Source organism: Nesoenas mayeri (assembly GCF_963082525.1).
Source record: "Nesoenas mayeri genome assembly, chromosome: 17".
Classification (NCBI taxonomy): domain Eukaryota; kingdom Metazoa; phylum Chordata; class Aves; order Columbiformes; family Columbidae; genus Nesoenas; species Nesoenas mayeri.
The window spans coordinates 4,695,073-4,713,565 of NC_137565.1; the positions used below are offsets into that span (position 1 = coordinate 4,695,073).

At 39.8% G+C, this 18,493-nt stretch overlaps 1 protein-coding gene across 4 annotated transcripts; it reads right to left on the minus strand.

The window, feature by feature from the left end:
* Positions 1-350: 350 nt before the first annotated feature.
* Positions 351-18,321, minus strand: ZCCHC8 (zinc finger CCHC-type containing 8). 4 transcript variants are annotated; one of them, XR_013922949.1, is made up of 17 exons: positions 17,785-18,321; positions 16,757-16,797; positions 16,053-16,127; positions 15,255-15,360; positions 14,449-14,526; positions 14,029-14,132; positions 12,255-12,320; positions 11,194-11,254; positions 9,717-9,859; positions 8,796-8,938; positions 7,039-7,154; positions 6,623-6,706; positions 5,658-5,772; positions 4,220-4,942; positions 3,053-3,139; positions 2,689-2,753; positions 351-716 (listed from the first exon to the last, which is right to left on the minus strand). XR_013922949.1 is itself a non-coding variant. In XM_080355073.1 (16 exons), the coding sequence occupies exons 1-15, from the start codon at positions 17,977-17,979 to the stop codon at positions 3,081-3,083; spliced, it is 2,109 nt and encodes a 702-aa protein (XP_080211199.1). In that variant the 5' UTR covers positions 17,980-18,321; the 3' UTR covers positions 1,805-2,753; positions 3,053-3,080. The 4 variants fall into 4 exon arrangements, 3 of the variants coding, with proteins under 3 accessions (XP_080211199.1, XP_080211200.1, XP_080211198.1); XM_080355073.1 differs by lacking the exon at positions 351-716 and having other exon boundaries at positions 1,805-2,753; XM_080355074.1 differs by lacking the exons at positions 351-716; positions 2,689-2,753 and having other exon boundaries at positions 3,091-3,139; positions 4,536-4,942.
* Between the last annotated feature and the right edge of the window lie 172 nt (positions 18,322-18,493).

The window sequence follows — 18,493 nt, forward strand, 5'->3', positions numbered from 1 at the left end:
GCACGGAGAGGGCCCGAGCACCGAGCCCTTGGGAAGGCGCTGCGGCAGCAGGGAGGGGGAGGAGAGGCGGCGGTGTGAAGCACACAGCTCGCAGTGAATAACTTCACTGGGGCTTCTTTTCTCCATTTTCCTTTTGTCCTGATACCCAGAAACGTATCATTCCTTCTCTTGCTCTGAAGTACTAAGTATTTTATTTTTCATTGTGTTTGTGAAGCAACACATTGGAACCTGGCGGTATCCCATTGCTGAAGTTTAAACAGCTGTAGCAGTAGCTCCAATGCCATCATCCACAATTTAATACCAGTTTTCAAGGCTGACTCAAACGGCTCATGCTTCACTTCTTTACCTCTTACAAATAGGCAACATAGCCGGCCCATAACTGCTGAATTCATCACAAAGCAAACCTCAGTTTGCAATCTCACAGATCATTTAATTTCTGCATGATGCCATTCAAACAAAAGGGTGATGAGAAAGCATTTCCATTGCTGGAGCCTGATTGCAAATTGTGTTCCATTTTGGCTCCATTCTTTGGCATTAATCCAGCATGGTAAAGCACAAAATGGTGTGACGCAGTCTCCCAAATAACAGGTTTCAACTAGACCAGCATTTAGCAATGTTTGTTAGAATTTCACTTCCTAAATGTTAAATGGAATCTCTTACCACGTCCATTAGATGGTGAAACAGACACTCAAATCCATGTACAGCCACCCTTCTTCCTGCAAAATTTGGTAGAAGTTACACTAAATAAGGGTTTAAATATTTGATTGTATTTAGAAGTGCAGAGCTAGCAAATGATTGCTTAAACTGAAAAACTGATCCTGCAACCTCTAGCTATGGAAATAATTCCTAACACAACAATTGCAACTAGGGTAAAAACTACAGACAGACTTTACAGAACACTTGCCCAAAATACCTGTTGACTCAAGAGCTACAGCTGTGAACCTTTGTCCTTGTTTTCTGCTATCGTAGATTTGAGCTTTCTGTTCATCTTGATTCTGAGTGTTTTATTTCACAGGTAACTGAGAAACCATAGCCTGTTATAAAGGATGGACTATGCAAATCATTCTACCACTTATGTAAATACCAATAAAAGACAAATTCTCACCTACAGAGAAGCAAAGCAGAAGAGTTCTGTTCCTATTAAGAGTGTTGAGTTCTAAAGAAAGGGTAAACAATTTTTTATTCAGTCATTGGATGACAGCTAAATATACACTGCAAAAAAACCAAGTCAAATCTTTGTGGCTTATAGTTAACTAAAGTTTAGGAAGTGTTCAACTGTCACACATTAATTACCATGTTATTAAATCCATCCTGTTTGTTCACTTCTCCAAGAATTGAGACCAGTTCCTACCTCTGACTCAACCCCTCCCACCCCCCAAAATATAACTAGGACTCTATGAAGTATTCTTAGGAACAGCAGCAATCTCCAGTGGCATTTACTTACCAGGGGCAATACGGCCGTGTTACAAAATGAAGGCACTACCAAGTTCCATGGCAACTACCAATACATTTCAAACACTTTAATTATATTTGAGCTTTTTCCTCCTCTTTGTGCCTTTTTTCCCCAGCCATCCTGCCTTACAGACTTTGCAGTAAAAATAATTCTTCTTAGCAGCTAACACATCTTTCAGATATCTCCTAGAATCTCAGCTATTTCTCTTTTCATGACAGATTAAGCGCTGTGAATTAGGTTATAAAAATGTTAAGTTAGACATTCACATTTTTTAAAAGATACCACCAGGCACCTGGTACTCTGAATATTTTTAACAGATTAGATACTTTTAGATGTGCGTAAACATTTTAAAATACTGTTCCAAAAGCTGTAAACAAACATGAGTACTATGCCAACAGGAATCTGTGGGAAAATTTGAGTGATGCCTACTCACACTATACCCACCTCATTACAAATTTTATTACTCATTCATTTTAGTAAGCTCTAATCTAGGTTATTATGCCACACCCATCACCATGGGAAGGTGGCTTAAAAGCAGCAGAAATACTTTGCTATTCAGCTTTTTCTCAGACCTTGTAGCATCATCATATTGCACATCCAGAGCGCTAAAGGTTACTAAGCATATAAAGATGATTTGCATCTTGTGGCACCTGTAAGCCAGGCAGAAGTACACAAGTGCTGTAAAATTGCGGCTGCGTGGCATTCTAAAGCAACAGCACTTCCTAAGGGCGATTAAAAAAGGATCATCTTAGGTGTGGAAAGAGAACAATATGTTTAAAATATGAGCACCTCAACACACCCAAAAGGTGTGTCCCCTTGAAATCATTACCTCATGCCCTGCACCACATTATCATTCCCATGTGAATGATCTAGCAACAATGGCTGGTGTAAACTGTCATTACTGGCTCCTAATTCCATGGGAGGAGGAGGAAGCGGCGGCACGGAGATCTCTACATGCTTCCCAACTGACATTTTTTGTAAAGTGTGTACAAGCTGGAAACAACATGTTATCTCATTATCCATTCCTGTTACAGAAAGTAATACTATTTCTCCTATGAAACATTAAAAAAAAAAAAAAAGCCAAACAAACTCCCCCCAAACAAAACAAACACACACACAAAACCTCCACGAAAACAAACACCTTTCATTTTAGCACATACAATGAACATTTACCTTGATCATTGCTTTCCAAATGCAACCAGACAAACTGAACTGGTATATGCTGCAAACATTACCTTTTTTTTTTTGGCCTCTCAGAAGACAAGCAGTTCATATAAAAAGACACTTCGGTTTTCCCTTCCTGTAAATTTAGAGGAAAAAAATATATATATAAAAGCTTTAACTACAAAAAGCCTTAAAATGCAGAGTGTACTAATATCATACATTATAAGGATCTTTGGGAAATAAATGCTATCTGCAAAGTCAAGATTTTAAAGAATAAATTCAGTCTCTGAAGTGATTTTATCACAAACACTTTGAACATCCCCCCCTTCACTGATCTTTTCTAAGATACTTGAAAATGCTCCGGTTTACTATGCCCCTCGCTTGCCTAGGAAAACTTTTTCCCTGCATTTCCACAAAGACAAACAAATGCTTTACCAGCTCCACCGAATAGTGTTGAGTCCACCTAGAACTCCCTCTGTTGGCAATGCAAATAACATACAGTCATTTCGCCTACAGGTCCCTCTGAAGACAATTAAAGGAAAAAAAAAGTGTTAGAACAATTAATTAGCAGAATTATAACACTTCTAAGCTTTCAGAAGTGGGCAATCCTTCAGGTTATGAAAATTGAATGGCATGGCAAGGTTCTATTCAAGTAGCTGAAATAATTTTAACAGCTTCTTGATTATGAACACCTGAACCCAACAGCTGTGACTCTTCCTAAAATATATAACTTTATTCATCTTATTTAATTCAGCTTGTTTTTCTAATTATCCTCAGCAGCTAATTGTAAAAAATCAGCAGTTTGATGGTTTAGGATTAAAATTAAAAAAAATATATATCTTTATATAAAAGCTCATTTATTAAACCTCTGTACACAACAACGAACACGTATGTACAGCAAGTTTACACAAAGGATGATCTTACAAAAGATACAGTGGTAATTAAAACTGACCCACATAAATAATTTATAAAAATATCTGAAATGGTGAATATAATGCTGGTAATCCCCAATTATTTTCATCCAATTGTCAGGATTTTTGTGTGGGAAATCTTAACGTGACACCTTTTTTAAAAACATTCTGAATATATTAAACTTATCTACAGGATAATTAGCAAAATGTATAAAGTATAGATTATTGTACAAAGAACAAATATTTAAAAAATCACCAATACACCTGAAACTCGAGGACAATAGAAATCTTAGCCAAAGTAACGAACAGCAAACCACAAACTCTTTTTAGAGTTTCATGTATTGGCAAGTAAATTGCTCTAAACGAAACATCAGTCGTGTTACTCCTTAGTGAAAGGATGCAAACTGGGAAAATTCTTCTATATTTTCTGGCTACATCGGTGGTCCTGGTCAATATGGAAGCCCTGCACTAACTTCGGTTCCAAGGAAGAACGGAGTACAACTGTATTTCTCAAGATTTTCTCCTTTCCGCAAAAGGATGAGGAAGGTCATCTGTGTTTGTAAAACTGGTAGAGAAGGAAGCAGGGATTTGGATATAATGAAACAGAGGAAGACCAGTTACGATTAAGTCTTTTTCTTTTGCTGGTTTCTTGGGGAATTTTTTAACACACTTCTTATTCGGAGATAAACACCTGTTGACTCTGCCATGTTTTCAAATTCAAATGGTGTTATGCCTACAGCAAACTTGCTCATATCAGGAACAAGACTGGAGTTTTTTGTAGATGATTCAATCCTTGTGACCGCTTTATCACCGCCTGTATTTTCTCCATCATTCACCTCATGGTTGGGAGCAGGCATGGTGTTACCCAGCAAGCCTTCAGAATCCATATTATCGGGATTTTCCTTTAAGTTAAGTAAACGATCTCCTGGATGAGAACTAGTTACAGAATGTTCATTTTCTGGTATCTGCTCACTGATGTTGGAAAACTCAGTTTCCACCATAATCACCTTATCAGATGATCTTTCTTCTGCAACAAGATCTACTTCGTTCCTAGAAGGTGAGGATGTAACAGAATTTCCAGTTAAAGGTGTATCAACAGGAATATCAGAGTCACTGTTGGTGCTTTCTGCCTGCTCTAGTGCTGCCCAGATTAATCGCTGCTGTTCCTCTAGCTCTTCCAAGGTCAGAGTATCCTCATCCATGATTGAATCGACTATTTTTGGCTGAGGAATATCACGGGAAGGATTTGAGGCCGCAGCAGTCCTAGGAAGAGGAGGGTGGGTGGGTGCTGAAGATGGAGTTGGTGGAGGTGTTTCCTGTGGTAAAGGAGGAGGAGTTGGCATGGATGGACATCCAGGTGGTAGCGGAGGTTGGAACTCAAAACTGTTTTGAGATCTTTGTGACACTTCCAGATCTAGAAACAGATTGAAAGATGTTTATTAGAACCTGAAATCTGACTAGGACAAGGTTCAACATGCCAATGCTCTGATTAACAAGCAGACTTTTCTGTCTTCTCATCCTTGGTTTTCAGCTGAGATAGAACAAACTTTTTGAAGGTTTTAATATCCACTATACTTTTGGGAATTTCAACTCTGCTACCCATTCACGAAAATAAATACTCTAGAATGTATTGAGATCAAACTTATTCCATGCTGAGAGACACAGACGGATTTCCTCATAAGAAATCCAAAACGAAAGACACAAGTTTCTCCAGCTATTCTAACACTTAAACAACACTAAGTCCTCCTTTGAGTTTGACTCATTTTTAAGAAGCCATGACCTTGTAACTTCCTACATTATTTCATCCAAATATTTAAGGATTTGGAAGTCTTCATAACATAAGTTTCTTTACACTATACTTGAAGAGACTGGAATTTGTAACTTAACATTTCAATTGCTCTAGCATGCTTGGAACATCCTGCTTGGTATCAGAAGATATGACATTTCTTGTAGAGGCCCAAATGCAGCTACAGTAGGACACTGCTAGCACGTGTTAGCAGTTACATTAAACCACCAGAACAAATACTAACACATTGGTTTCTCTTTATCGACACTGATATTTCAACTCAGAGCAAGTCATTTTGAAAATAAAAAGTGAAACTAAGGAAAAAACTGTAGAATAATTATACCAGAATCTAGGTCCATGTCAGTTGCTGGTACTTCCGAATTTTCTTCTTTTGGTCGTTTTGAATGACGAGAGCTTGACTGAGATGCAGCCCTTTTATTGCTAGATTTTGGACTTGGCTGAAGAGAAATTACCCAGGAAAACAAAATAAATTAGTATTAAATTGTACAAGGTAACATTTCCAGCCGTAAGAACATATTTAAAGCAATTTCATAACTGTACAGTAATTCAGTGACTCAGTGTGTAAAGCAGACATCAAAGTTTGCAAGACTTCATGCAACTGAACAGAAGTGTAATCTTGTTCAGGTACAAGCAGCAAAAGAAGAGACTCCGCATTCCTAACACAGGATTATGACCAAGTTTCCACGTGGACACCTAGATCTTATGAGACCCATCACAACGCAAGTATTGTGCTTCCCTTCCTGGCAGGCTTTGAAATTACTGTTTAATTCCATATAGCCTTATGCTTTGGGACTAGGGGCAGAGCATACACCTTCCATCTTTACCCGGCAGTGTTCTGCAGCAGCTAACACTAGGCTAGAGTCGCATTAGAGAAGACCTGAGAATGACACAGGGACAGGACTACCATGTGTTTTCTCAATTCACGGTAATAACTTTACTGTAAATCATGACTATGGCAAGTAAGCTCTTCACTTATTAGGGAAGTCTGGAACTAAGATTGTTTTTAGGCTGTAAAAATGTATAGCAAATGTTTTTCACAACTGTTTATAAAATATTGCACAATTGGGATCTACTTATATTAATTGAAATAATGGAATTTGTTCTAAACATGAAGCTCCTTTTTGTTAGAATAGATAAGCCAAGCATCAGCATTCACACTTGGTAGTGTCAATAGGAAAGTCCATTCCTTTGTGCAAAAAAGAAGATATACAGAAGAGATCATAATTAGCTACGTTAACTACAAGACTTTTTTTTTTTTTTTTCCAAATAACAAAGAGAAATATTCACCGCATGAAAATTAGAAAGGTAGTTGGCAAAAACATCCTTCTGCTGAGACGGCTGCATGGGGATGGAACCAAATATCTGCCATTCCTACAGGAAAAAAAAGAGAAATAATGTTGCATATGGTTGGCTAATAAAATGACAGAGAAACACTGAGGCCACTAAATGGGGAAATGTAAAGCCGCAAAAGAAAATGCACAAGTGCTTCTTTTTAAAATATAGGCATTAAAATCAGTCATAAAGTTCACTACTAAGAATAGGTAATTTTCATATTCCAAGAATATTCAAAAAATTTAGATATACAAAAGGAATAGGCACTTGTAAGGAAAATGGTGAGATGCAGAACACAAAACATTAAAGGTGACTAAAAGCAACTAACATTACTCAGTATTTTGTTGGTAAGGTAGACGACAGTCACTTACATCTGGGATCCCACTTGGAGTGGATATATTAAAGCCTGGATAGTTTATCAACTTTGAGACATCGTAAGTGATGCGTTTTTCTTGATGAGATCCTTCATCTTCTGTCCCACCATCATCTATAATGAAATATAATTATTACTGATGCTAATTAAGAATGTTACTGAAAAATATCCATGTGATTTAAGAACAGGGTTAGTTTTTTGGAATGCAAGCACTGACAGAAGGCTTTGTAATCCACAAAGGCAATAACAGCGACCATATCTACCAGATACACACATGAAGCTTCCCCAGAAACCTAACCTGGTATTCGTAATACTACTATTTATGTACCATTAGTAGCCTCAAGTCTTGCACAGTTTTACAGGAACTCCATGTTCTAATATCAAGGGAAAATTAGAGTGAAATCACAGAATTGACTGGGTTGGAAAAGACCTCAGAGATCATCAAGTCCAACCCTTGGTCCCACTCCAGTCCGTTTACTAGATCATGGCACTAAGAGCCATGTCCAATCTCAGTTTAAAAACCTCCAGGGACAGTGAGTCCACCACCCCCCTGGGCAGCCATTCCAATGCCTGACCACTCTCTCTCAGAATCTCCCTGTTTAGCCAAGCTGTTTGTCTTCCCCACCGGCCAGCCTTTCGGCACACTGGTATAGCCTGTTCCTGTGCACTCAAAACCTCCTGCTTAAAGCATGTCCAACCCTCCTGGGCCTCCTTGTTTTTAAGCATTGTTTCCCAGGGTATGCTCTGAACTAGACTTCTGAACAGGCAAAAGTCTGCCCTCCGGAAGTCCAGTGTAGAGGTTTTATTAATGGCTCTCCTTGCATCTCTGAGTATTGAAAATTCTATTATTTCATGGTTGCTATGCCCCAGGCGGCCTCCAACCACTACATCTCCCACCAGCCCTTCTGTTTGTAAACAGTAGGTCTAGCGGGACCTTATCCCAGTATGCTCATTTACCAGCTGATGAAGGAAATTGTCCTCTATACACTCTAGGAAATTCCTAGACTGCCTCTTCTGTGCAGTATTGAGCTCCCAGTAGATACCCAGCAGGTTAAAGTCACCCACAAGAACAAGGGCTGTCAATTTTGAGACATCTGCCAGCTGCTTGTAGAATAATTCATCTCCTTCATCATCCTGGTTGGGCGGTCTATAACAAACACCCACGAGGATGTCAGCCTTGTTGGACTTCCCCCGATTCTGGTCCACAGGCACTCAACCTTGTCACTGCTGACCTCAAGTTTAACAGAGTCAAGAGACTCTCTAACATATAAAGCCACCCATCCACCTCTCCTACCCTGCCTGTCTTTTCTGAAGAGCTTGTAGCCACGCATAGCAGCACTCCAGTCATGTGAGTCATCCCACCATGTTTCTGTGATGGCAACTATGTCATAGCTTTCCTGCTGCACGATGGGTTCCAGCACTTTACATACACTTCAAGTGGGCTGTTGATTTCACTCAATTCAGGCTTTCCATACTTAGGCTGATCTTTGGAGAGCCCAGTTTCAGTCCCTTCCCTGACAGAGAGTCTTGATCTATGCAATCTAATCATTACAGAAGCTTTTTCACTGTCACAGCACAGCTAGGTGAAAGGGGAGTATTTTTACATGTCTTTAGAAAACTTTATTTACAACTTTCTCACCCTCCCATGAGGAAGACGAAGGTTTACAAACTGGGTACTTCATTGGCTCATGAATAGGGTGTAGCCAGTGAATAGCCTGCATACCAAAAACTGCATTCCTGCAGCACGTTCCTTACCTTTTCCGTCATAAAGCGCCAGTCCTGAGTGCTCCATTTCAGCCTCCTTGAGCCAGCCTGGAGGATAACCCAGCTGGCGCATGCGATATATAAATGGAGGAAGACTCTTATTTGTGACACCAAGTGCATCCTGAAGTTCCCCACTAAATTAAGAAAACAGAAAACAAAAAGTTCTCCAGTAAAAAACCATAATTGAGTTTTGACAAAAGGAAGTTATGAACATTTTGTTGAATTTTAATCTGTCAAGTTAAAATAACTTAGTTCTAGCTCAAACTACGTTGCCTGTCAATCCCAGACATAACAAATTTATCTTTAACATCAAAGCTGCTTTTGACATAACTTTTAACACTTTCGTTTCTCCGTACAAGTGTACATATGCTTAACCATTTAATGAGAATTAATTTTACACTGAGAATGATTTAATCAAACTGTTACTTCTCATTCATGGCCTTAACTGTAGCTATGGGTGGAACTTAATGCAACACTAAATTTACCAATGATTTATTTGGAGATTGCTACAGATATATGATTTTTTAAAACATTTTGAATAGAGAGAAAAAGAGAGGAAGGGACACTCAAAGCTCAAAATTTTCAGAATCTTGCATGCATTTTTAGCTTCTTAGGAGCATAATAAATTTGCAGTTTGAGTAGCCAAAGAGTTAAGTTTGTCTCCCTACCCTGAGCAAAGTGCCACAAGAAAGGGCAGGACTATTACGCTAGCAATGAGTTTTCACTTGAAAAATATCTGTGCAATTTATCAAACAAAGTTGTATTTAGCAAACAAAATTGAACATAATACACCCATAGTTAAGAGTAGCAGATGGACTTATAGAACTCTGGAAAAGAGCGGCTGGCAGTCCAAAGGTAGAAAAGGTATTCCAGAAAAGCAGTACAACAGTTAGAGGAAGGAAAAAGAGATACCTAATTACTCCTGGTTTAAATTTTCCAAACCTCTCTTCTACTTCTTCTGCATGATAACGCTGCTGAAAATTCTGATTGCTCGCTTCGCCACAAGCTTCCATAAACTCCTTTCTCTTCTCACTTATACGAGCTGCATTTCGTGGCTTAAAGATAATACAATTGGGAAGTTTAGATGTGGACAATTTACAATTTATGCACCTAACTGGTACTCCTTGCCCTCAGCATGCTTCATCATTTGCCACAGGGACATGTGATACAACTACAGCTGCAATGAAAACTACGCACCAAAAAACCAAGAGTATTTGCACTGGATCTATCAGAGCTCTAAAACACAAGAAAGACTGTTCAAACTGAAAAGTGTCCCTCCGTAAATTAAAGGAGACATTCAAACCATTGTGCAACAAAATTAATTGATGTTCTGATTTAGTATGTTAGAATTTTTAAGTATCAACAGTAAAATCTAATCACAGAATGTCAGGGATTGGAAGGGACCTCGAAAGCTCATCCAGTGCAATCCCCCCACTGGAGCAAGAACAGCCAGATGAGGTTACACAGGAAGGTGTCCAGGCGGGTTTGAATGTCTCCAGAGTAGGAGACTCTGCAACCTCCCTGGGCAGCCTGTTCCAGTGTTCTGTCACCTTCACTGAGAAGAAGTTTCTTCTCAAATTTAAGTGGAACCTCTTGTGTTCCAGTTTGAACCCATTACCCCTTGTCCTATCATTGGTTGTCATCGAGAAGAGCCTGGCTCCATCCTCCTGACACTCATCCTTTATATATTTGTAAACATTAACAAGGTCACCCCTCAGTCTCCTCCAAGCTCAAGAGCCCCAGCTCCCTCAGCCTTTCCTCACACAGGAGATGCTCCACTCCATCATCTTTGTTGCCCTGCGCTGGACTCTCTCCAGCAGTTCCCTGTCTTGCTGGAACTGAGAGGCCCAGAACTGGACACAATATTCCAGATGTGGTCTCACCAGGGCAGAACAGACAGGCAGGAGAACCTCTCTCAACCTACTAACCACCCGAATTCTAATCCACCCCAGGATGCCATTGGCCTTCCTGGCCACAAAGGCACAGTGCTGGCTCAAGGTCATCCTGCTGTCCACCAGGACCCCCAAGTCCCTTTCCCCTACACTGCTCTCTAATAGGTCATTCCCCAACTTATACTAGAACCTGGGCTTGTTCCTGCCCAGATACAAGACTCTACACTTGCCCTTGTTATATTTCATTAAATTTTTCCCCACCCAACTCTCCAGCCTGTCCAGGTCTCTGGATGGCAGCACAGCTTCCAGTGTCAGCCACTCCTCCCAGCTTGGTGTCAGCAGCAAACTTGCTGATAGTACACTCTAATCATCAGAGATAAATTACCATTTGTACATCCTGACCCCAATGCATCTAATTGTTTTTTTTTTAATGGTGCAGTTACACCAAAACATTTCTTGGAGTGCAGCAGTCTTCGGAATACTGATGTAGACTTTACCTTTGGACAGTCTTTCATTTGATGGTCTTCGGAACCACAATTGAAACAGTGCGGTTTTGGCCTGATTAAAAAATGCACAAGAAATTAAATGTGAAAATCATTTTGAAATATTAAATGCACTTCATTATTTTAAATCTTTTTCGACTTCTAGTTTTAGACAGAATGAAAAATGTGTAATCATTGCTTGCTAACTTCACATGCTGTCTTCTGCCTCTCTTAAATTGACCGATTAATGTCAGTCTTCAAAACATAGTAACAGAATGTTGTGGGTTTTTTTCACAGCCCTAAGTAGAACACAAGAAATGAGAAAAACACAGGCACAACAGTGGGGGAATACATGACAGCAATAACAGCATGTGGAGAAGAGCGAGCTAATTAAAATTACAGTGGAAAAGTAGTACTTCCAGGCAGAAATGGAGCTTTTCTATCCCATGTAATAGAGATCTAATTCTTTAGGTAACAGAATAGTCATAGAATAATTCAGACTGGATCTCTAATCTGATCCCTTGATCAAAGCTGGGTCAGCTATGAGATCACAACAAGTTGCTCAGGGCTTTATCCAGTTGGGTCTTGAAAACTTCTAAGCATGGAACTGCGTAACCTCTCTAGGCAACCTGATCCACTAGCTTACTGTCCTCCAGGTGGAAAAGCTTTTCCTTACATCATGCTGCAGATAGAAGAGTATTCACTGAAGGATTTCTGCTTCTGATTAAAGATGTAAACATTTGATTAGATAGTGCCAATAAAGTAAAACAAAACCTACATACTAAAGCAAGAATGAGGATAGTACACCAGTGCAAGGATGACAAAGCAATCACTAAAAAGGCAAGCAACAGAAGGAATTGAGCATAAACTTCAGAAAGTTTTTACACATTCATTTCAGGTCCTTCCTAAAGAAAGTCAATAAACAAGAGAGACCTTCTGACTGCAAATATCAGCATTTGTTTGCTTCCTTTAAACTCACTGCTCAAGTATGTTAAGGGTTTAGTATACTGGGGCATAAGCACAGTGTACATCTGAACTTTTCAGCTCAAAACTTTATATTTAAGGATAATACAAACCTTTTTGGTTTTACTTGTATTTCTTGTCCATCTAGGGAGAGAATCTGGCTGAAAACTTGCTGATATCTTTAGATTTCAATAAGGAACTGCTACTGGATGAAGCAAAATTTCAATCTTGTTTAAAATACCAGTGAAAACCTAACAGTGCTTTGAATAGAATACTGACTCTACCCAATTAAGCTGTAGATGGGTCCTTGATATGAAGTCTATAGTATAAACTATAAAACTCTATCAACTACAAACTATTCGCTATGATAGGCTTATGTTGTTTCTTCCTACCCAATTTATATCCAATAACCTAAACCTACACCCCCCTCGTTTATAGGCAGAAGTTTCAAGCTAGTGATTCTGATATGCTTCACAGCAACCTTATTAATAACATATTTTGATGAGAGTTTCAAAAATATAACTCACTTCTTCAGGTAGGTGGAGACAGGTCCTATCATGTTATTAGCGTGTGCTTTTGGATTGCAGTGTCAGCTGCTCTGCCCATTTGTCTAAAAACGTTTGAGAGGACAAGAGGGCCACAAAAGTAAAGACTAAGAGGTTCAGTAGAGCAGGGAAACACAGCAGTTTCCAGAATCTAACAGCTGCTTTTAAAAAGAAAAGCAGATGCCAGACGTGTTAATTGAGTGCAGTACTTCACGCTCACAGAATCATAGTCCCCGATTTCACTCCAAGGTGCTATTTTAGTCTTAATATAATCTATGTGAGCTCTAAAGAAAGATGAAGTGTGTACATTTAAAGAACAATATTAAAGCTAAGCTCGTAGATATGAAAGTTGAGCCACACTTAACTTTGCATTTTAGGAGAAATTCACCTGTTAGGCATGTACCTTCTTCAGCTAGAGGTTGGGAGAGAATATAAATATCATCTGGAGAACAGGATATCTTAATGCACCTTAACAGAGGCAGCTTTCTCAACGTAAAATTACAGCACAGTGCATACGCAAAGGTAGGCACAAACCCCAGGTTAGCTGGCTTGTAAATCTGCAATTTTTGTTCACATGTAAGTAATCTTTAAACACTAGGAAATGACCTTTATTATAAGCTTGGTAACTAGATATTGCAGAAATTAACTGTGAAAGTGGTTCTTGTCCTGACTCTTTCTGGGGCAGAAGCAATACTGGAAAACTGCGGAGATGAGATTATTGAGAAAAATGGAGAAAATTCTTGTCTAATTTCTTTTTGTCATGGAAGACTACAATATTAAAAAAAACACTTTTTCCAACATTTATTTCAATCCAACCTTTCAAATACTGGCTTTAGTAAGCAGCAATGAACCAACTTTAAAATGCATTAGTTAAGAGTATTAAATAATTAAATTTTAATAAAATACTTTCTCTCTGGCTTCCTCATTTAGAAAAAATCACCTTGAAGCATATGTGAGTTTGCCAAGCCCTTTTCTTCTTCAGATAGCAGATTTGATAGAGGGAGAATGCTTATTCATATCTGGAATGAGCTGTCATTCTAAACCTGACTGCAGACTGGCTCAGGAAATTCCTACAATCACAAGATGTATTTATGGGGATACGGCATTCACTTCTTACAAGCACAAGTCTTCTAAAAAAATCAGCAAGCCAATCTTATCAGAATACTTGTATGTCTTGAATAAAAAAGTCATTAATTACTTATTAAAACTTTTCATTTATAATGACTGATACAGTTCTGATAGAAACGTACAATCTACTAAACAGGAATTGAGTTCAATTTACCGACTGGAATTCTTTGGATTTGACAAACAGAAAAAACCCTTGTTTTAGTAAACAGGATACTTAGGTATTTCCCATCCATCTGTCAGCTGTGGATTCTCATTTAATATAGGCTGTCCCAGTTTATCGAGACAAAAATTGGTAAAATACAGAACACTTCCTACAACCTGTAGAAAAAAAGTCAGAAAATTGTAAGAAATGTGTCAGTATTTAGGTGAGATTGGTAGCACTTCTACAAATTTACGCTGCCTGAAATACTTCCAGGTTTTTTCCCCCGCTCTGTTAAGAATTTACCAATAATACATACCCACACCTGTACAAATAAGTATTTTTTCCATTCATGTAACCAAAACATGCTGAACTTAACTGCTATTACACTGATAAATGAAATTTAACAAGATCTTATTTTAATGGCAGCGTATATTGAATAGGTAGAATGAAGAGTCAGACCTACCGTTGAAGAGTATAGAGTCAAAAACTTACACTAAAAGCTTCTTTAATTTTTTTAACAGAATGTGAGCTCGTTGTTTTATAGTCCTCTTCCAAAAGAACACTGGAGGGCTGACATGAAAAGTGAAAACACACATAATTTATGTAAAATAACAGTAAAAGGAAGGGCTCCTAAATTACTAGATTAAGTAAAAGGCAATAAATCTATTCTCTCATGGAACAGTAGTTAAACAGGAGAACGGAGATGTCTACATTAGTCATAAAGCTTTCCACAGTATGACACAGCTCAATCCTAATGTTTTCTTTGATGAGAAATATGCTGCATAAGAACATCTTTATTCTTATCACAAAACCTAAGGGAAAGATGGAGAGAAACCTGCCATTGCCCTCTCTCATTCAAAGTGAACGCTAGAAAGTGGTTGTTAAGTAAAACTCAAAATTCTAAACTAACAGAAGAAAGTAGGAGTTTCCAGCTGCTGTTGTTCATCTGGATTCAAATGTACTAGAAGTTGGGCCAAATACATTGGATACATTAAGTTTGTATCTTACAGTCTTTTCTTGATTATTTAAGCCAACTTATTACTTTGCTTTTACTAAAATTTCAACAGAAACAATTTCAAAGAAGCGTTTTCATGGGCAGAAAGGATATTTTTTTTTTGTCCTGGTCCTCTCGTTTTGAAACAAATAGTTATATAACATCTGTTCGATAGGTACTTGATCTGCAAATTAAGCAGGAAAAGCCATCTAGAATTCACCTATTTAGCAGTGTAATATTTCAATATTCCCACTACAAAGATGCAAGCAAAGGAGCAGCTAAAAACAATTTGATTTTAAAGTACCTGTGGCTTAACATTGATGTGTGTTGTTTCTTCTTCACATCTCTTCTGCTCCTCATATTTCTGAACTAAATTAAAAACAAAATCTTCAATTTCTTGATGATACCGCCTATAACAAAGTGAAGAAGTATACAGATACAAAGAAATGAGAAAGGCTGAAATACATGTCAAATGTCCCTTTTTAAAGTATTTATCATTTACTACTTCTTAAGAACTCAGAAAAGTGACAATCTAGTACACTCTATTCCCTTGTCTAAATCGTTAATGAATATATTGAATAATACAGGCCCCAGTACTGACCCCTGAGGCACTGCACTAGATCCAGGCCTCAACTGGACTCTGCCCCATTGACCACAACTCTCTGGCTTCTTCCCTTCAGCCAGTTCACAGTCCACCTCACTACCCGCTCATCCAGACCACACTCCCTCAGTTTAGCTGGAACGATGCTGTGGGAGATTGTAGGAGACATGATCTACATGACATGACGTGGACGTGATCTTAACTGAAAGGCAGGGAAAATTTAATTTACTCTATTTGCCCACAACACTCATGATACTCCAACTGCTATTCAGACTGACTCCAAGTTGCTGGAAGTCACACTTAATTTCATGATAAAAACAGATACTACTAATGAAAGCAACAGAGCTCCTGCCATATCGCTCATTATCCTTTCTCCCCTTCAAGCTTACAAGTTCATGTTATTAAATAAAACATTCTTTGGGCAAACACAAATATATCCAAATAAACAACAGAAAAAGTCCCACTTCCCGTCAAGATTGCTCTTTCTTGGAAAGTACTTACTTAGAAATTACATTGTTCATAAATAAAATCTGTAACAGAGGTCCATCAAATTTGGAGCTGTCCACTGAAATTCCACTAGAAGAACAGAACAGAGACAAAATTGCTACAGTTATTAACTTTAATGTAAATATTCTCTATCCATTTTATCACAGCAAAGCATCTGTAGTCCACAGAAAGAGGAAGGTTTGGCCAATACGAGTTCTGTTGTTTTAAGAAGTTCCTGTTCACTTAAACAGAAATCATTCTCATCCAAGCAAAGCAGTTTGCCTGGTGTGAGGAAGAAGGAAAATGAGAGAGAACACAACACTACAGAAGTTTTCTTCTAACTGTGGTAAACTGCTATAAGCCCTTATAAATAATATCTCTTATTCATTCAGCCATTTAAATGTACTTGTTCTCACTGCTGAACTTTGCAAAAACCTGTTTTTCTAAAGGCTACATAAGTTTCATCAACAGACACATGCACACAAATAAATAAACCTACAGCAATGCAAACGAAATTCTCAATACTCAAGTGTAAAAGACCTTTCATGAATGATAACGGCATTTTGAAAGTGCAACATCTGAGCAGGGATGGGGCTGTAGAAACCAGGTGTCTAAAAGATGTGGTAGACATTGTTACCTCAGGCAGCTGTTATCTTGGACAAACTCTATTTCAAAAACATATAGGTCATACTAAGTGTTTTAAGTCAGTATTAACATACCTAGGACGAGTCAGAATATTCAGCTTCCTTTTAAGTTCTTGATGTTAGCTTATTGTTAAGGAAGGTTATTTTCTTCAGATGACAGAGACTCTTAAAGGATCAAAACAAATAGGAAAACACCTAACAAGAATTCCACAGAATAACAAACATAGTTTTAGAGTTTTCTTTTCACTGCACAGAGAATTATTTACTAATCCACCTGTTGCTAAAGAAACACAATAAAACAATCATAAAAAAATTAAAATATATAAATTTAAAACCCCAACACACCACCAAAACAGATGAAAGAGGACTAGCTGTGACAATCCAAATGGTGTAATTCATTACATGCACTAAGGTCGAATTGTCACATTTACAGTATTTTATTTTAAAATACCTACAATCATCACAAAAAAAGTCAACAGTAAGACATAAACACTTGTAAATAGAAAACAAACTATAAAAAACACTTCAGATTCCACTCTGCTACAATATCTAACCCCAAAACCCTTTAGGGAACCAGTCCAAATGTGACAGTCTAAAATTATATCTAGGTATGTTAAAAATGGATTTTCAAAGTGAACGTACAGCTATTTTCCTTAGAAAAACAGAAAGGAGTCGAGCGTTCAGTGTTTTAACAGTCACCTCAGCACTCCAGAACTCAACCACCTCCTCTGCCAACTGGAGCGAAACTGACACGGACACGGACACTCTTAAGAATGAAAGCTATCCGTGAACACTTCCTCTGAAGTGACAGAAGGCAGGAAAGAAGCGCCACCGGCCCGAGCCGCGGGCTCGCAGCTCCCGAGGAGAGGAGCCGCCGGGGAGCGCCTGCCCCGCCAGCCCAGCTCGGCTCGCAGCGCCCGGCAGGCCGCGCCAGGGCCCCGGCTGCACCGAGAGGCCGCGGGGCCCGGCCTCACGGAGGGGCCGAGGCGGCGGGAAAGGCCGCAGCCGTCAAGGCTGGCCCGGAAGGGAACCAGCAGCGGGAGCGGGGCCCACTCTTCTCCCCGCGCCTTCGCCGGAGCAGGCCCTGCCCCTCCCGTCAGGATATTCTCCGCCCGGAGCCGCCGCACCGTCTCCTCCCGGTCCTGCAGCCGCGCGCACAGCTCCTCCAGAGCTTTCTCGGGTCCCTCCTCCTCCTCCTCCTCCCCGTCGAAGCCGAGGCGAGGCGGCAGGGGCGGCCCGTCCTCTTCCTCGAGCTGCTCGAAGAGCTCGCGGTCCCCAAAATCCACCTCAGCCGCCATCTTAAGCTGCAGCAGGAAGGGAGGGGCCGGAGGGGCGGGGGAGCTGCCGCGAGGGCAAAGGGCAGGAGGAGCCGCCGCTCTCAGCGGGAAGCGCCGGGCGAGCGGGCCCGTGTCCCCTTGTGGCGGCGGAGGACCACAACTCCCAGCATGCAACGGGCGCAGCCCGCCGCGGCGGCGCCCGGCCTCGGCCGCTGTGCCTGCTGGGAGTTGTGGTCCGCACTCTGCGGCCGGGCGCGGTGCGTGTCGGGAAATCGGCGGCGCAAGGCAGGCTGGGAGCTGCAGTTCTGTGGAGAAGGGTCCCCAAAATGGGAGGCGGCAGCTTTACCCCGGTACCTGCCTCACCCAGGGCTTGGAATCCCCCTCTCTTTACTAAAAGTTACAAGTATCAACATGACCAAAAATAAGAAAAACAAAAGCTCAACATCTGAGTTGTGCTCTACACGGCAAATCTTATTTTAGAAAATATCCTACTTCAAAATCTTCCAAATAAGCAAAAGAACAAAGCGAAACAAAC